General features: G+C 48.5%; 1 protein-coding gene across 9 annotated transcripts in view; it reads left to right on the top strand.

Annotated features, from left to right (window-relative positions):
* The window catches only part of MASP1 (MBL associated serine protease 1), a 64637-nt gene extending 51516 nt beyond the window's left edge, over positions 1 to 13121 (top strand). For 3 of the 9 annotated variants that reach the window (XM_048214955.2, XM_044383448.3, XM_048214952.2), the window contains 7 exons: positions 3266 to 3403; positions 4790 to 4903; positions 5799 to 5984; positions 7731 to 7798; positions 9724 to 9823; positions 10254 to 10479; positions 11827 to 13121. In XM_048214955.2, the coding sequence (XP_048070912.1) occupies positions 3266 to 3403; positions 4790 to 4903; positions 5799 to 5984; positions 7731 to 7798; positions 9724 to 9823; positions 10254 to 10444 (797 nt within the window). In that variant the 3' untranslated portion in view covers positions 10445 to 10479; positions 11827 to 13121. Of the gene's footprint in view, positions 1 to 3265; positions 3404 to 4789; positions 4904 to 5798; positions 5985 to 7730; positions 7799 to 9723; positions 9824 to 10253 lie in introns of all 9 variants that reach the window. The other 6 variants (XM_048214954.2, XM_026496746.4, XM_048214953.2 and 3 more) reach the window with 3 other exon arrangements.
* The last annotated feature ends 3319 nt before the right edge of the window (positions 13122 to 16440 follow it).

Below are 16440 nucleotides of genomic sequence, written 5' to 3'. Positions count from 1 at the left end.
CATCCAAGTGGTGTTTCAGCGGGGCTTGGTGTATAGGAATCCTGGGAAATGGTGCAGGCGTGGGGCAGAGGGTGGGGGGTGGGGGGCAAGGGGCACAGCTACCCTGTTAGCGAGGCCTCTCCGTGGATAAGCTCATGGTTTGCCTTTGTTTGGGGTTAGTATTGTAATGAAAACATCACATTGTTTATACTACCGAGAACTAAAAGAACCCTAAATTGTGCTTGACGTTTTACATGTAGCTGGTCTTGAGGATTATCTGTCCTGGGTTCTACTGTGTTTCAGGTTCTTCCTTTCCTCTTGATATTTATGTTGTGATGTACTGAGACACTGAGGTACCATGAGGTTCCATGGAAAGCACCCTGTGACATGGCGTGGAGGAGATGCAATACTCTCTGCTTCTCCTGGTGATTTTTTACCAGCTTAGGGGCTGATTGAATACGGGGACGGAAGGAAACGGAGGCAACCAGGATGCCGTCTATGCGGGCATTAACAGACATCTGGAATGTCAGAGGGGAGAAGGTCATGAGCAATCAGCTGGAGATGTAAGGAAGGAAGAGCAAGAAAGGAACTGCTCAGAGGACAGGGCAGGTCAGAGACATGGATATGAAATCCATCAGGGTAGAGGATAGGTAGTAGGGGGGCACAGGAGGAGACTGGTATTATCTACCGCGAGTGTGCAGAATAGTGAGCCAAGGACTGATCAAGGGGACCCCAGCATGGAAGGCATGGAGAGAAGAGAAACCTCAAGAAAGAGACCAAAAAGGGGTCAGAAACACAGGAAGAAAAGTGCTTCAGAAGCCAAAGAGGGAGCATGAGGAGGGGTAAAGTAGTCAAGAGTGCCAATGTCACAGGGCATTCTAGAGGACAGTCTCCAGGCAGGACATTCCCCAGTGACAAGGATCCAGCCTCTACTGTCAACTCTGAGAGAATCCAGGAAGCAGGCCCCTGCTGTATTTAAAGGCCCCAGCTCCTCCTTCCTCCTCCTCCTCTTTCCCCTCTTCCCCCGCCTCCTCCTCGCCTTCCCCCTCCTTCTTTCTTCTCCACCTCCTCCAACTTCTCCTCCTTCTCCTCTCCCACTTTCTCCTCTTCTCTCCCTCTCTCTCCCCTCCCTCCCTCCTTTCCTCCCTGTGTCCAGACCTCTCCTAGGTTTCATCTCTCTCCTGAGGCAGGAAACTATCCTTACATCCTCCTTTTTCTATGACTTAGTAAAAATCATATTATGGTATGCTTAGTTCTCTGGGTTTTGGCTCCTTGAAACCTACAAATCTTTTACCACAATCCCTGACTCTTCCAATGAAAATTTGCACTTCCAACTTTGGTTTCTGCTTTGCTCTTTCAAAACTCAAAGTTGTATCCAGCCTCATCTAAAACAAAGGATACTCCAGCTTTAATAATAGGGAGCCAGAGGGCAAGGGGAATTCCTGGAAATGAAGAATGCATGAGAGGAAATTTCAAATAGTATCTTCCTACACATGTAACTATCATTGTTGAAGTCCCATGCATGAGCCCAGAGCCATTCTACCTCCATCTATGATTGTGGATCTGTTCAATGTCCAAACACCTACTTTATTTCCAAGAGTGTGCAGAGCCTGGCAATTCTCCTCCCAAATCCACCTCCAAAGGAGAGGGAAGGATGTGGAGACCGAGTGTCCAGAAGCTTGGCTATGGAAAGGAGGAGAAGGAGAGACTATGGAATGAATGAGAAGCCAGGAAAACAGAAGCGTGGTTTTAGAGTAAGAAAACTTGGCCATGTTTTGGAGGCATAGGCAAAAGAGAGATTCAAGATACCAGAGAGGGGTGAGAATCCCCCTAGTCAGGTACCCAGGAATATGGAAGTGAGGAGATCCAGAGTCCAGAATTGCTTCTGAAGAGAAAAAAGTTTACAGAGGAAGCAGATGGAGAGAGGATGCTTGGGGGAGCTCCCACCCAGTGGGCTCTGAGATTCTACTGGGAATGGGGACAGGACATCACTGGGGCAGTGGCCAAGGGCTTGTAGAATGAAGCTACTGGGAGATGCTGAAGATGCCTCCCAGCCCTACTCAGCAGCTTGGTGGCAGCTACAAAGAAGGCAGATGGTTACCTGGATCAGGCTTAGGGTATGAGGGCTTTCATACATAGATAAGAGTTAGCGGTGCTGGCCAGGGTAGGAAAAGCTCAGAAGTCAGGAGACCTAGAATGAGTCTCGCCACTAACTCATAGAGTAACTTTTGGCAAGTTAATTCCCTTCTTAGGGATCAGCTTCCTTAGTTCTATGATGAGAGGGATAGACTAGATGGTCTCCAAAAGCTGTTCAGCTATAAGGTGCTGTATGTCTGTGTCTGTAAATCCAAGTCAGTGGAAACAATATGGAGCAGGCAGACACTTGTAGGGGTCTTCAACCCCCCAAGGCTCTGAAGAAGGGCTTCTCTGAGAAAAGATCCCTGTGAATAGAGCATGAAAATTCTTTATTAGTCAGAACTCTTTCATTCATGTGAAAGAAACCCAAAGCAAACAGCTTACAGAAGGAAAAGAGAGAGAGAGAATTAAAGACTCACATAGCTGAAAAGTCCATATCATAAGGCTTCAGGTATGGTTAGATCAAGGATCTCAAATATCAGGATACAATCTCCCTCTTTCTTCACTCTTCATCATCTAGACCAACTTTTTTCCATTAGGAACATCATTCTCAGAAGACTCTCCATGAAGTGATCATTGGCAGATCTTGGCTTATAGTCAGCAGCTTAGCAACCCCAACAGGAAAGCCCTTCTCTTCTTTAATATGGTTAGCAAAATTCCTAAGGCAGACCTTCATTGGGCTGGCCCCAGTTATATTCCCATCTCTAAGCAATCGTCCCCAGAAGATGGGAGGATTTAATTCATCAGATCTCAGTCACATTCCTACCTATAGAATGAGAGGTAAGATCATTCAAACTCAGGACATATGGACTAAGAATGGAGGAAAAGTGAACCCCAGAGGAAAATTGGGGTGCTGCTACTTAAAAGAGCAATGAATGCTAAGAAAACAAAAATAACAGATGTTCCTAAGAGAGGGTGTTGAGGGATGCCTGGGTGGATCAGTTCATTAAGCATCTGCCTTCAGCTCAGGTCATGATCCCAGAGTCCTGGGATCCAGTCCCACATCAGGCTCCTTGCTCAAATAAATAAATAAATAAATAAATAAATAAATAAATAAATAAATAAAAAGAGAGGGTGTTGAGCTGGTAGCTCTGGCAAAGAGCAAGATGAAGACCAGAGTATGATCTGTCCCTCCCTCCTTTGGCTGCAGTGTGTGGGGTCCCCAAGTTCTCCCGGAAGCTGATGGCCAGGATCTTCAATGGACGCCCAGCCCAGAAATGCACCACCCCCTGGATTGCCATGCTGTCATACCCAAATGAGCAGCCCTTCTGTGGGGGCTCCCTTCTAGGTAAGGAGATGTGGATAGGGTGTGGGACCCAGGATCAGTGGGTAGGGTGAAAGCAAAAGAACCCAAACCTCTTCCTGGAGACTGACCAAGATCTCTTCACTGAGAATCACTGTCCACACTAGTAGTGAGACCCAGAAGGACAGTGTGGTAGGAAGAGCCCTTAACTGAAGCTAGGAGACATGTGTTCCTGCTCTAGCTTACTTGTCAGTCAACAAACACCTGTGAAGTCCTGGTCCATCTTGGGCACTGGGAAGGACTAAGTCGAGGAGTCAGACCCTCAAACATTGATTACAAGGCACTCATGTGAAGCTCAAAGGCAAGGTGTGCCGGGGCTCTGGGACCAGGAAGGAAGCTCACTGTGGAGAAGTCAGGGAAGGGAGATTTACAAAGGCCCTGAACGCCATACTTAGGAATTTAGATCTATCCTGAAAGCTGCCGCAGATTCATAAGGATGTTCCCTCCAGGGGCAACACAGATTGAAAGGAGAGGGATGTCAGTGAGGTGGCTATTGTAATTGTGGGGAGGGAAGCCATTAGCCTCAGAATAAGGACAGAGGACAGGGGATGGCAATAAAGCAGATTCAAAAGCATTAGGAAATAGGATTGTCAGGATTTTGCAATGGAGTGAATGTGGGTGGGAGTGGGAGCAAGGGTGGGAAAAAAATGGTTGACGGCTCTTCCTGCCACAGTTTGGTCCCAATGATCAAAGGTCCATTCCAGCTCTGACGTCATAGGGAAAAACTGATAGCAGCTTAGAGACCCTGGCCAGTTCCTGGTCTGATCTCATCACAGAGGAAGAAGGCCCGGATGGGTCCACATCTGCCTGGGTAGCCCCCAGACTGCCAGGCTCGCCTCTCACTCAATCACCTCCCTAACAGTGGAGTGGGGGGGGGGGGGGGCAGCTCCATGCTAGATCAGTGCTTTCAAACTTTAATAGTAGGAGTAGGAATTACTTGGGGGTCTTGTTAAAATCTCCAGATTTTACCACCAAATGCAGATTCTCTTTCAATAGATCTGAGGCAGAGCCTGAGAGTCTGCATTTCTACCCGGATGAGGATGATGCCAATGGTCCAGGGACCACAAGGCCTGAAGCGTGGCCAGTGAGCCCAGGGTCTTCTGTGGACCCACTTTGGGCTGTCTGGAGCTCACCAAGCCCACAGGTTTAAGGGAGCCCTAAAACCCTGTTTAAAGATGTCCAATCTTGGCCTCTTGGTTAGAATAGGCAGATGAAATCAGATTTAACTCTTCATCTTAGGATCAGGGTTATAGGAGTGTCTAACTTGAGGCTCTGAAACACATCGGAAAAGGGCAACCTGAGGTGGTCTGAAGCAATGAGGGGCAGGATGGGACAGTGCATGGCAGTGTGTATTTACAATTCTGTTCTCAGGCTCCAGCTGGATCGTGACTGCGGCTCACTGCCTCCACCAGTCCCTTGATCCAGATTACCCAGCCCTACATGACTCAGACCTGCTCAAACCTTCTGACTTCAAAATTATCATGGGTGAGTGAAGGGCAGGCTGACTCCTGGAGCCAACAGTGGTTCTGGGCATGGGGTGTGTCCTCTTGCTCACTTATCAGGCAGGACACCCGGGTTGAAGAATGAGCTGGAACTGGAGCCCAGGGGCCTGAGTCCAAGCCCAAGGCTATGATTTTCAGGTTCTGAGACCACGAGCAAGTCACTGAAGTCGAGGCCTCTGTTTTTACAATAGTAAAATAAAGAGCCCAGTCTAGATCATTCTAAAGACACTTCAGGTCTCTAGAAATCCATGGTTTCAAGTAAGTCATACCCAGACAGTCCAAACTTACCTTCTCTTTTGTAAAGTCTAGACCATCAGCTGATTCAGTCTGGTTCAGCACATATTTGCCTACAGACTCTACGCCAGGATCTAAGAACACAACGTAATTAAGACCTAGTCCCTACCCTCAAGGAACTTACAGCCTAATAAAGGAATAAAATATGGAGACCTCTAGTATGCGATAGGAAGCAGTAAGTCCTATAGGAGAGGAACAGAGAAGGTGCCATGGGAATTCACAAGGAAGAGACTTATAACTGAAGAATCTACCTCGAGAATTGGGGAGGCTTCCTGGGGGAGGGAACACGTGACCTAGGCACTGAGGTGTGATGATATGGCTTGAACACATGGCAGTGAGCATCAGAATGAGTACTACAAGTCCATGGGTTCAGCTCAAGAAGAAAGACAGAGGTGGGAGCCAGTGGGAATACTTGGGGAAGGGCAGGTAGGGTGGGACGGCTGGGAAAAGGGGAGTGGGGGGGCAGCAAAAGGGTTAAAGGCTGAAAACAGACCCAATGGGATAGCGGGCCACAGGGAACAAGGTGGGATCTTACCCTCCATGCCTGTATTATCCCCACGCCTCGTGTGCCTTCTCTTGCCCAGGCAAGCACTGGAGACACCGGTCAGATGGGAATGAACAGCATCTCAGGGTCAAACGCGTCTTCCTCCATCCCCTGTACGACCCCAACACATTTGAGAATGACGTGGCTCTGGTGGAGCTGCTGGAGAGCGCAGTGCTGAGCGACTTTGTGATGCCCATCTGTCTGCCCCAGGGGCCCCCCCAGGAAGGTACTCTGCCCCAGCCCGAACCCCACCCCTGCAGAGCTGCAGGGGCCTCCATGGGCATGTCCCCCCACACCCGTGAGGCTCTGGTGCCAACGGGGCCAGCTGCCAGCGTCTGCGGGATCCCTCGGCTGCCTCCCCTCCAACAGCTAAGTCAGAAGCGGATCCAAGCAGCACGCAGTGAACAGGCAGGCTGGAGCGGTACTTGAAGGACTGAATCAGTCAGGGTCCAGAGGAGAAACCGAAACCAGGCGGGTCATTGCAAGAGGGAGACTTTAATCCGGGGCATTGGAGGACTAGGGCAGGAAAGGGGGTGCTAACGTAAGGTAGGTAGTACCCGCAGGAAAAAAATCACCCCTCCTCGGGCCGGGGGAACAAAGGGGAGAGGATGGAGTCACAGAACCTAGAAGCTTGGGAAAGGGACTCAGAAGCCTGCGGAGGGCCTCGTGCCCATGTGCTGGGGCAATAGCTGGGACCAGGCGCCTGGGCTCGGGCAGTGCCAAGAGGAACAGTGAGCCTTCCAGGAAGCGCCCCCCATTTTTGGGAGCCCCCCACCCCAACAGAGCAGAACTGCCACTTCAGAGTCTCACCTGCAGCATCACCAAGCGGAGCAAAGAGTAGGTTTAGAGCTGAAGGACAATAGCTGAATCACCAGCACAGGTTCAAAACCCTGTCCTGCCACTTCCCAATTGGGGGACCTCGAGGAAGTATCTGAACCTCAAGGCCCTTACCCCGACACTGAGGATAGCACCCTCTAGGGTGGCTGTGATATTTACATGAAATAATACAGTCAAACATACTGGCCTCTTTTCCATCTTGTTCTGAACTCAGTGGGGCCGCGTCATAGCTAACCCTCTTGTGTGCCCACAAGTGACAAACACTGGCTGAGTAGAGCTGAGCCAACAGGAAAGGCACAGGTGTGGGTCTGACTTAGCAGACGCCGTGTGCCCATGGTGTGCAGGTGCTCTACTTTCACTAATGTATTTACTACCTATAAAAGCCTTGTGAGGGGTGTTGTAGTCCCATTTTCCAGGTGAGAAAACGGAGGTCTAGCAACGTGAGGTGACTTACCCAAGGTACAGCTTGGAAGCATAGCTGGGGCTGGAGGCCAGGTTGTCCCACGTAACCCCCAAATGCTGTTTTCAGAAGCCAGACTCTTTTTCAAATGAAGAAATGATTGCTCTGTCAGTGTTCAACCCATTTCCACCTTGTCCCCACATCTGCCAACTTCACAGACTTCTAGGATATCAGAGCTGGGAGAGGTTGGAGAGAATCCCAAGCCAGCCTCTTCCTTTTATGGTTTATGGATAGGGAAGCTGGGGCTCAGCAGGGCAGAGAGGGGTGGAGGCTGGCCGAAGGCAGCATAGCGCATTGTGGACCAGGCTGAACTTTACATTTTTCACCGTTATTGCTTGAGCACCTCCTACGTGCCCGTGCTACTGCAGGCATGGGGCTAGAGCAGCGGACAGGTGGCTGAGACGGCCGCCCCCGCGCAGCCTAGCTTCCGTGCTAGGTGGGAGCGGGAGTCAATGAGCACCCAATCAGCCAGCTAATGACCCCTAGAAATAAAAGTCCAGACCTCTGTTTCAGGTTAGCTCCAACCCAGCAGTCCTCCTCCCCACCATGTTACCTTTCCCTGATGGGGCAAATTTCGCCCTTCCCTCACAGGCAGAGAAGGATGGGCTGCGAGATGTGACCCTCTGAAAACCCCACAGAAGCCACTTTTCTCTCACTGTGTCTTCTTTCCTCCAGGGGACATGGTCATCGTCAGTGGCTGGGGAAAGCAGTTCTTGCAAAGGTTCCCAGAGACCCTGATGGAGGTAAGGTTCAATTTATGTCCTAGAGAGAGGGACGCCTCTGCCCTGCATTGGACCCTCCTGCTCCATGTTGCCCCTCAGGGGCTCAGGGTCTTGGGCAGAGGGTGGATGAGGGAGAGATACCAGGGGCCCAGACTCACCTCCCAAGTTCACTGGGACTTTGAATCCCAACAAGCTTGGTCTGTTCTATGTGGGGCTCTAGTCTCTAAACATTGTTCAGTGTTTCTGTAGCATATTAAAGGCTCAGGTACTAGAAATTCTTCCAGAAAACAGCGGGCTTGGACACCCCAAAAGGGGATCCATCTGTATAGCATGAGGATTCACATACCAGAGTAACAAGAATGAGCTACAGAACAGCCGCTTGAGAGTGGCAGTCCTTGCAGTCATGAACTTGATGCTTGCATTTGGAAGTTCACATTTATATTATTTCATAAAAGAGCACTGCACTCGAAGTAAGGAGCCATGGCTCCAAGTACTGGCTCCTACGAACTTGCTGGGCGATCTGAAAGAAGTCATGTGCCTCTCTAGACCATCGTATAGTATCTCAAGCTGCAGAGTTACGGGCAACACTGAATGTCCTCAAGAGCTGCCTGGCTCTGCATCACTGGGGTTGGTAACTACCACAGCTAACTTCTGCATCCTTCAACGCATGCTATTGTAACATATTTTATTTTCCGGATTTGCAACAACCATGCCCTCCTTCCTTCAGTAACTCCCAGGTAGTTACTCGGTGCTTCCCATGTACCAGACATTGTGCTAACTACTAGGTATGCTGGGGGCGCGGGGGGCACACCCGGTCCCCGGCCTCCTTGTGCTGATAGTCAAGTGAGAGGGACAGAAAGTAGTTACTAACATGATAAATGCGATCGGGAAGCTCCAGAATATCTACCAGGAAATCCATCCTCGTGGTCAGGGTCCGGAAGGACTCCGCAGGCAAGTAACACTTGAACGATACCTGAACGGTGAATGGAGGTGAGTCAGGCACTTGGTGGTTTGCTGAGGATCGGGCTCATGACCACTCTGCCCTGACTTCCCCCCCACCTACCTGGGAAGGCCGTGGCCCAGGAGGGACCTAAACGGCGAGGGGCAACAGGAGCTATACTTTTGGGGCCTGTGACCCATGCCATTCTCGGTTTGGGTAAATGAGACTCACGTGTTTCCTCATGTTGTTCCAGACCTCTACTCCATTTCCCCCCAAGCCCCAAGAGCAATACTAATCACAGTACCTTACTTTTACATATCAGTTTATTGCTTCGGGTAAATAACAAAATATTCCCTAAGTGTTGACAGCTTGGAAGGTCCAAGCTGTTAAGTAGAAGTGGAAAAATACAGACCCAGTGTCTAGAAGCTCATACTGTAGGGAGGAAGAAAGTAACTGCCTGCTGTAAGAGAGCAGCAATAACCCCTACGGTACTGAACATTTATACAGTGCTTGTGGTTTACAAAGCATCTGCTCATTCACCTCTGCACCTTCTATGCGATGAGTATGTCAAATATGGTGACATCCATTCTTCAGATGAGGATGCCGTCTCAGAGGTCTGAAGAGTCGTGATCACAGTCTCTGTTGCCAGTTCCATAGCCAGTAATTGCAGGAATGGGGGGAAAGCAGACTGAACATAGGTTTTGTATACATTCCCATATTTGAAATAATGAGTGTGCTAGGCAAATATTATCTCCATGCCATAGATGAGAACACTGAGGTCCAGAGAGGGCAAAAGACCTGCTCAAGGTCACACAGCAAGTTCATGACTGAGACAGTAGCAGAACATGGATCTCCTGACTTTTTAGTGTTCCTTCACCTGCACCAGAGAGACCTGAGGCTCCAGGCTCATCCTGGAAGGGGACGAAGAGGAGCCAGCTCTAGGGGTGTCAGAACAGCAGGGACTTCTCAGCCAAGGGTGGAGACCAATGATGGCCCTGTGTTCCAGATCGAAATCCCAATTGTGGACCACCGCACATGCCAGGAGGCCTATGCCCCTCTGAAGAGGAAAGTGACCAGGGACATGATCTGTGCTGGGGAGAAGGAAGGTAAGTCAAGAGGAAGGTGTACAACAGGGCACCACCAGCCATGGAAGGGCTGGAGACCCTCCAGTCTGGAAGGCTGAATGGAGGAGGAGTCAGAAGAGACGAAGGAGGAGGGTCAGGAGAGGAAGGATTTCTCTGAGGAATTCCACTGTGTCAGAGAAAGGAGTGCTAAAAAATTCCCGTCATTCCCTTCTCCAAGCCCAAGTTTTTCCCTATGAAAGGAGAGCCCCGAACCTGCCCGCACTTTCTGAAATCGCTGAGCTCTGAAAAGGCCCGACAGAACCACGCTCAGCCCAGGTTTGGGTCACATGGTCTATTTCGCCCCCTCGCGTCCAATTTTCTGAACTACAAGTCAGATGTAGGGAAAAGGAGGCTCCTTTGGATTTGGGGCTATGAAGGGGAGCTCTTTAACCTGCATCTCCTTTTCATCTAGGGGGAAAGGACGCCTGCGCAGGTGACTCTGGAGGCCCCATGGTGACCCTGGATAAGGAGAGAGGCCACTGGTACCTGGTGGGCACAGTGTCCTGGGGCGAGGACTGTGGGAAGAAGGACCGCTACGGGGTGTATTCCTACATCTACCACAATAAGGACTGGATCCAGAGGGTCACCAGGATGAGGAATTGAATTCCGTTCCTCACCCACCACACCACCTGTCCGTGGTCAGTCATCAGCACAGGATAATTCTCTGATGCAGGATGCCCCTCTCCCTCTCCCACTTCCTTCAGCCCACCCTTTACCGGCCCATGAAGGGGGCATCTCAGCCTGCTTTCACACTCTCTGAAGGCTGCGTAGCTGAGTGATCAGAACACAAGGCTGAATCCAAGCCCTATCGCTTACCAGCTTTGCATCGCTGGGCAGGTGACTACCTCTGAACCCATTTGTTCCACCATATGACAGAAATGGCATACCTTACCTACCTCATAAATGTCTGATGAGGATAAAATTAATTAATATATACATAGCACTTAGCACAGGGCAGGCATAACCTAAGTGCTCAATAAACATGACTTAGCCGAAGGTCATTGTGTTTACCAGGCAGATGAAGTTCTCTTACAAATCCCGCTGGGTCTTAGGGCTACTCAGTATGCACCCTTCCCCCTCAACCTTGACCATCTCCTTCATCGGCCCCCAAATGTTCTAAGCTTCTTTGCTACTATGCACTTTTCTCAGTCCCCATCCCTGTCCCCCATAAAAAAGCAAGAGAGACAAGATTCTGGGTCCTGGAGCATGTCCGATAGCAGCACACTTATGAAGGTGGGGCGGACACCAAACCAGGAGAGTGCCTTGAGAAGCAGGATGGGGATGAGGCAGGGACCAAGAGCAGTGCGCTGGGAAGTCCGATGCCAGGTTCTAGAACTAGCTCTGCCCCCAGCTCCCCTGTGACTCTATGGAAGTCCCTTCCCCTCATCTGAAAGGACCCTCCCAGCTTGGACAGTCTAGGATCCAAAGAAGACGTTTATCCCCCGATGAGATGAGTTAAAGCTGAAGTAACCAAAAGGCACAAATTACCTTAAGGTTCAACAGGGCTTTGATGCCAACCCACTGCGTCTGCTGCAACGCCCTCCCCACCCCCACCCCGGCCACCAGGTCCCGGTTCCCAAGAATGTAGCCCAGCAAAGTGCTAGTCAAGGGACCTTTCCTCATTCCTGGGCAGAGCATCTTCTCCTTCCCTTCCTGGGAACCTGAGCTGGACAAGGTCAGCCCTACTGGGCTAGACTCAGGCCCCTGCACTCTTCTTCCTTATGTCCACAGCTGACCCTAAGCAGCCATTCCACTGATTCCTTGCCCCTGTCCCTCACCCCGAATGCCCTGGCCCTGCAAGGTCATAAGTATTTCCCAGGCAGAATGCCTCTCCCCTCCAAGAGCCACTTCCTCTCTCAGGAAGCTTTCAGAGACCCCATCCCTTCCAGAGCTCTGAGATTTAAGTCCTTCAAGGGCTCAGAACCTCCAAGTTCCTGTCTTCCGTTCTATCAAAATCGTTCTTCATGGGAGATTTCAATTCTTAGCCTTCACTACAGTTGGTGGAGTCATTCAAGATCTCTTGCTGGAAGAAGAGGATACGGAGGGTAAGAACTCATGGACACCAAGCCCTAGGCTGAGCGCTCAGGGACAGCAATTCACAGCCTGCTTCTGATTCCGTGAGCAAGTCATTCTACCTCTTGGCGCCCTGCTGTCTGTGCTGTAGAGGGAAGATGATAATGGGTAACCAGCTTCATCAGATCTATGTCAAGCAAGCCACAGCTCTATCTCAGACACCAAAGAATTGCCAGGCAGAGTTTTCGAGTTGCTCTAAGACATTGCAAAACCCCATAACTTCCCAGTTCACAGCACTGCCTGGGTGCCCCCATGGGCTAGGCTGTGCTGACTGCTGTGGAGAATACCAAGATGAGGGAAGCACGGTTCGTGCCTTCCAGGAGCTCCTACAGGAAAGACTGACACATATGCAGGTGACTACTGTGAACAGAGTGAACCCTGCTAAGTGCTATCCTTGGGAGCAGCATGGAGGCAAAAGAATGGCCACTCTGGTGGGGAAGCATTAGAATGGGGAACTTCAGGAAGGCATCCCAGAGGAGATGCTGTTGGCGCTGACCCTTGAGGAGGGTGGGCATTTCCACGGGGAAGAGAGAGGGAGGCCTTCCAGGTGAATGGAGTGCAAGAGCAAACATCCACTCAGGCTTTCCTGAGATTACACTAGCTTCTCTCACAAAAACGACGATTACTAGGCCATTGTTCTGATTCTGGGATCAGAACCAACATCTGAAATAGCCTTTCTCCTAAAAGTCAGACAACTATGGGACTTGAATAGCCTAAAGATTTGTGTACAAATTCGGACTTCTGGTTGGACCCAGTTCATCTTGTTTATTTCCCCAACTATAAGTTCATCCTTATTCTGAGGAAATGTCTGAATGTGCGGTGGAACTTCAGCTTACGCTTGATCAGCAAGCCTTTATTAGATATATCAGCCCCTGCACTGCCGCGAAGTTTCGAGAAACCCAAACTTCTCACAGAGTCATAGAAGCAGAGGCTTGGAATGTCTATTAGGACCATCTTATCTGGAGATGGGAAACTCATTACCTCCAAATGCAGCCCATTCCAACTTCAAAATGTGCTGCCTCTTCGGTTGCCTCTTCTTTGCAACAAAAATCCACCTCCCTAGAATATGGTTTGTTTATCTAAAGCTGTGATTCCATACCATGAGTGTTGTTAGTAGCAATAACGATCATGCCAATTTCATTAGCCACGGAAGCTGTTGTTCTTGTAACTACACATTTGTTCCAATAAACATCTGCATTGAATCAAAGCATTCTGTTTGGCTTGTATGTTTTTCGTGCACTGATGATTCTGGTAAGTGGTGTTTGCACTTATCAACATTTCTCTGACTCTGATTAGTATCACTGCACCATGAAGAGAGATGGGGGAAGACCGCAGTGTCAATGCAATAGCATGTCAGGTTTTTCAGGTCAGTTCTGATTAAATACTTTGTCTTAGTGTTCCTATCAATTATCAAAATATCCCAGGATGCCAATCTTTCAGCATCCAAATTCCATGTCATGATTGTCATCCATACCCAGAACAGAAAAAAAAATTTTTTTGTATTTTTTTATTATAATAATATTTTTTAAATTGTATTATGTTAGTCACCATACAGTACATCCCTGGTTTTTGATGTAAGGTTCGATGATTCATTAGTTGCGTATAACAGCCAGTGCACCATGCAATACATGCCCTCCTTACTACCCATCACCAGCCTATCCCATTCCCCCACCCCCCTCCCCTCTGAAGCTCTCAGTTTGTTTCTCAGAGTCCATAGTCTCTCATGTTTCATTCCCCCTTCTGATTACCCCCCTTTCTTTATCCCTTTCTTCCCCTACCGATCTTCCTAGTTCTTATGTTCCATAGATGAGAGAAACCATATGATAATTGTCGTTCTCTGCTTGACTTATTTCATTTAGCATTATCTCCTCCAGTGCCATCCATGTTGCAGCAAATGTTGAGAATTCGTTCTTTTTGATAGCTGGGTAATATTCCATTGTATATATGGACCACATCTTCTTAATCCAGTCGTCTGTTGAAGGGCATCTCGGCTCCTTCCACGATTTAGCTATTGTGGACAATGCTGCTATGAACATCGGGGTGCATATGGCCCTTCTCTTCACTACGTCTGTATCTTTGGGGTAAATACCCAGTAGTTCAATGGCTAGGTCATAGGGTAGCTCAATTTTTAACTCTTTAAGGGACCTCCGCACTGTTTTCCAGAGTGGCTGTACCAGCTTGCATTCCCACCAACAATGTAGGAGGGATCCCCTTTCTCCACATCCTCTCCAGCAATTGTTGTTTCTTGCCTTGTCAATTTTTGCCATTCTAACTGGCGTAAGGTGGTATCTCAGTGTGGTTTTGATTTGAATTTCCCTGATGGCTAATGATTTTGAACATTTTTTCATGTGTCTGTTAGCCATTTGTATTTCTTCATTGGAAAAGTGTCTATTCATATCTTCTGCCCATTTTATGATTTGTTTATTTGTTTCTTGTGTATTGAGTTTGAGAAAAAAAATTTTTTTATCATGTTTTTAATTGTTTGATTCAGAAAACATGGCACCTTGTCTATGAGTGTCCTGCTCTGGATTGTAGGATGTGCTTTTCTTTTACTATGAGTCAATCTTGTTCCCTGCTGGCAGGAATCAAAGAATCACCACCAACAAGCAGCCCTTCAAGCAAAGGTAGATAAGATCAGGGAGGGGAAATCTATACCAATCATGTGACAGAGATGGTGGCCAGATGGCCGGTCTAGAACAGGCCTTGAAATCAAGACACTTAGTTAGGTTCTAGTGCAGTATAGGCTGACTCTCTCATCCACTTAATTTCTCCATCTACTTGCTGGCAGAAAAACCTCTGCCCTACCCCTGTCCGAGGGTCGTAGAAGCAGATGAATTAGCAGATAAGAACTTTGGAAACTAAATGTAGCTCAAATATAAAAAGGTCTGTGGGAAATAATCACTAACATTTCTGAGCATTTACTATCTGAACAAACCACACTAAGCTCTGACATAATTGTCTTATCTCTCCTCACAAAGTGCTATTATTCTCCCCATTGAAGGGTGAGAAAACTGAAACACAAGTTAAAAATGTTTCCTAACCTATAAACAACACCCCAGCAGCAACAAGCACACCTAGTATTCAGATTTTGCTTTCTAACACTATTCTCCAATAAAGGGAACAAGTGTTCCTTAAAGAAATGGCTGATTCTAGGACTAAGGCAGAAAATAGACAAGATGAGCCTGGAGTATCTTGTTCCAGAAAGTAAGGTAGTCACACAGAGTGTTGGAGGTATGCCGAAGGGACACAAGAGCCAACTGGAAGAGCTCCAATGGCCAAAGCCACTTTGTGCAAGAAAAGAAAATAGAATTGGATTATTTAACAGAAAGTACAAAATCAATATTCATGAATACATACTTACATGAGTAAGGTATTAAATATATAAGTAAATGGGGAAGAACAGGTAAATCTCCCATATAGAATGCCAAGTAATTTATGTAAATAATTTGCTCTAAAGGAGGTGGAGCATGGCTCTCCCCCCCTTAGGTGTGGGCTGCAAATAGCGACTTTCTTCCGAAGTGTATGGTGGGAAACTGGGGGGCGGGGGGCAGAATAATTTTAGAGTGGAGAAACCTAACAAAAACACTACCCCAGCCAGGTGATCACAGTTAATATCAACAGTGATAAGTCATGTTTACAATATGTGACCTTGATTTCCATACTAAAAATAGCACTGCACCTCTGCCCTCTTCCTCTCCTCGTCCTGTAACCCCAGCCTAACCAAGAGAAACATATCAGAAAGATCCCATTTGAGAGATTGTCTACAAAATACTTGACCAATACCCCTCAGAATTGTTAAGGTCCTCAAAGCTAAGGAATACAGTCTGAGAAACTGTCCCAGACAAGAGAAGTCTATAATGGGCTGAATTGTATCCCTGAAAAAGATATGTTAAGCTCTCATCCTCAGGACCTCCAAATGCGACCTTATTTGGAAATAGGGTCCTTGTAGATATAACTAGTTAAGACAAGGTCATACTTCACCCAGTGTGACTGGTGACCTTCTAGGAAGAGCAGATGAGACACAGAGACACAGACTCAGGAAGAACACCTTGCGAGGACGGAGGCAGAAGGAAGAACTACAACTAAGCCAAGGAAGGCCAAGGTTGCCGGCAACCACACACACTGGGAACAGTCCAGGAAGGATCCCCCCCAGCCCCAGGTTTCAGAGGGAGCATGGCCCCGCCAATGCTCTGAGTTCAGACTTCTCGCCTCCAGGAGCATAAAACGATAGATTTCTGTTGTTTTAAGCCATCCAGCTTGGGTTGCTTTGTCATGGTAGCTCTAGGGAACCAACATGGAGCCTAAGGAGACCTGATGACTAAACGGGACGTGGGATCCTAGACGGCACCCTGGAACAGAGAAGGGACATTAGGTGAAAAACGAAGGCAACCTGAATAAAAATGGACTTTTGTTAAGAAGAATGTATCACCTGGGTGGCACAGCGGTTAAGCATCTGCCTTCGGCTCAGGGTGTGATCCGGCGTTATGGGATCGAGCCCCACATCAGGCTCCTCCGCTATGAGCCTG

This window comes from Ursus arctos, unplaced genomic scaffold, assembly GCF_023065955.2.
Source record: "Ursus arctos isolate Adak ecotype North America unplaced genomic scaffold, UrsArc2.0 scaffold_4, whole genome shotgun sequence".
In the NCBI taxonomy this organism is placed as follows: domain Eukaryota; kingdom Metazoa; phylum Chordata; class Mammalia; order Carnivora; family Ursidae; genus Ursus; species Ursus arctos.
Note: the sequence above shows the minus strand (reverse complement) of the source record. Positions and strands in the feature narration are given on the sequence as shown.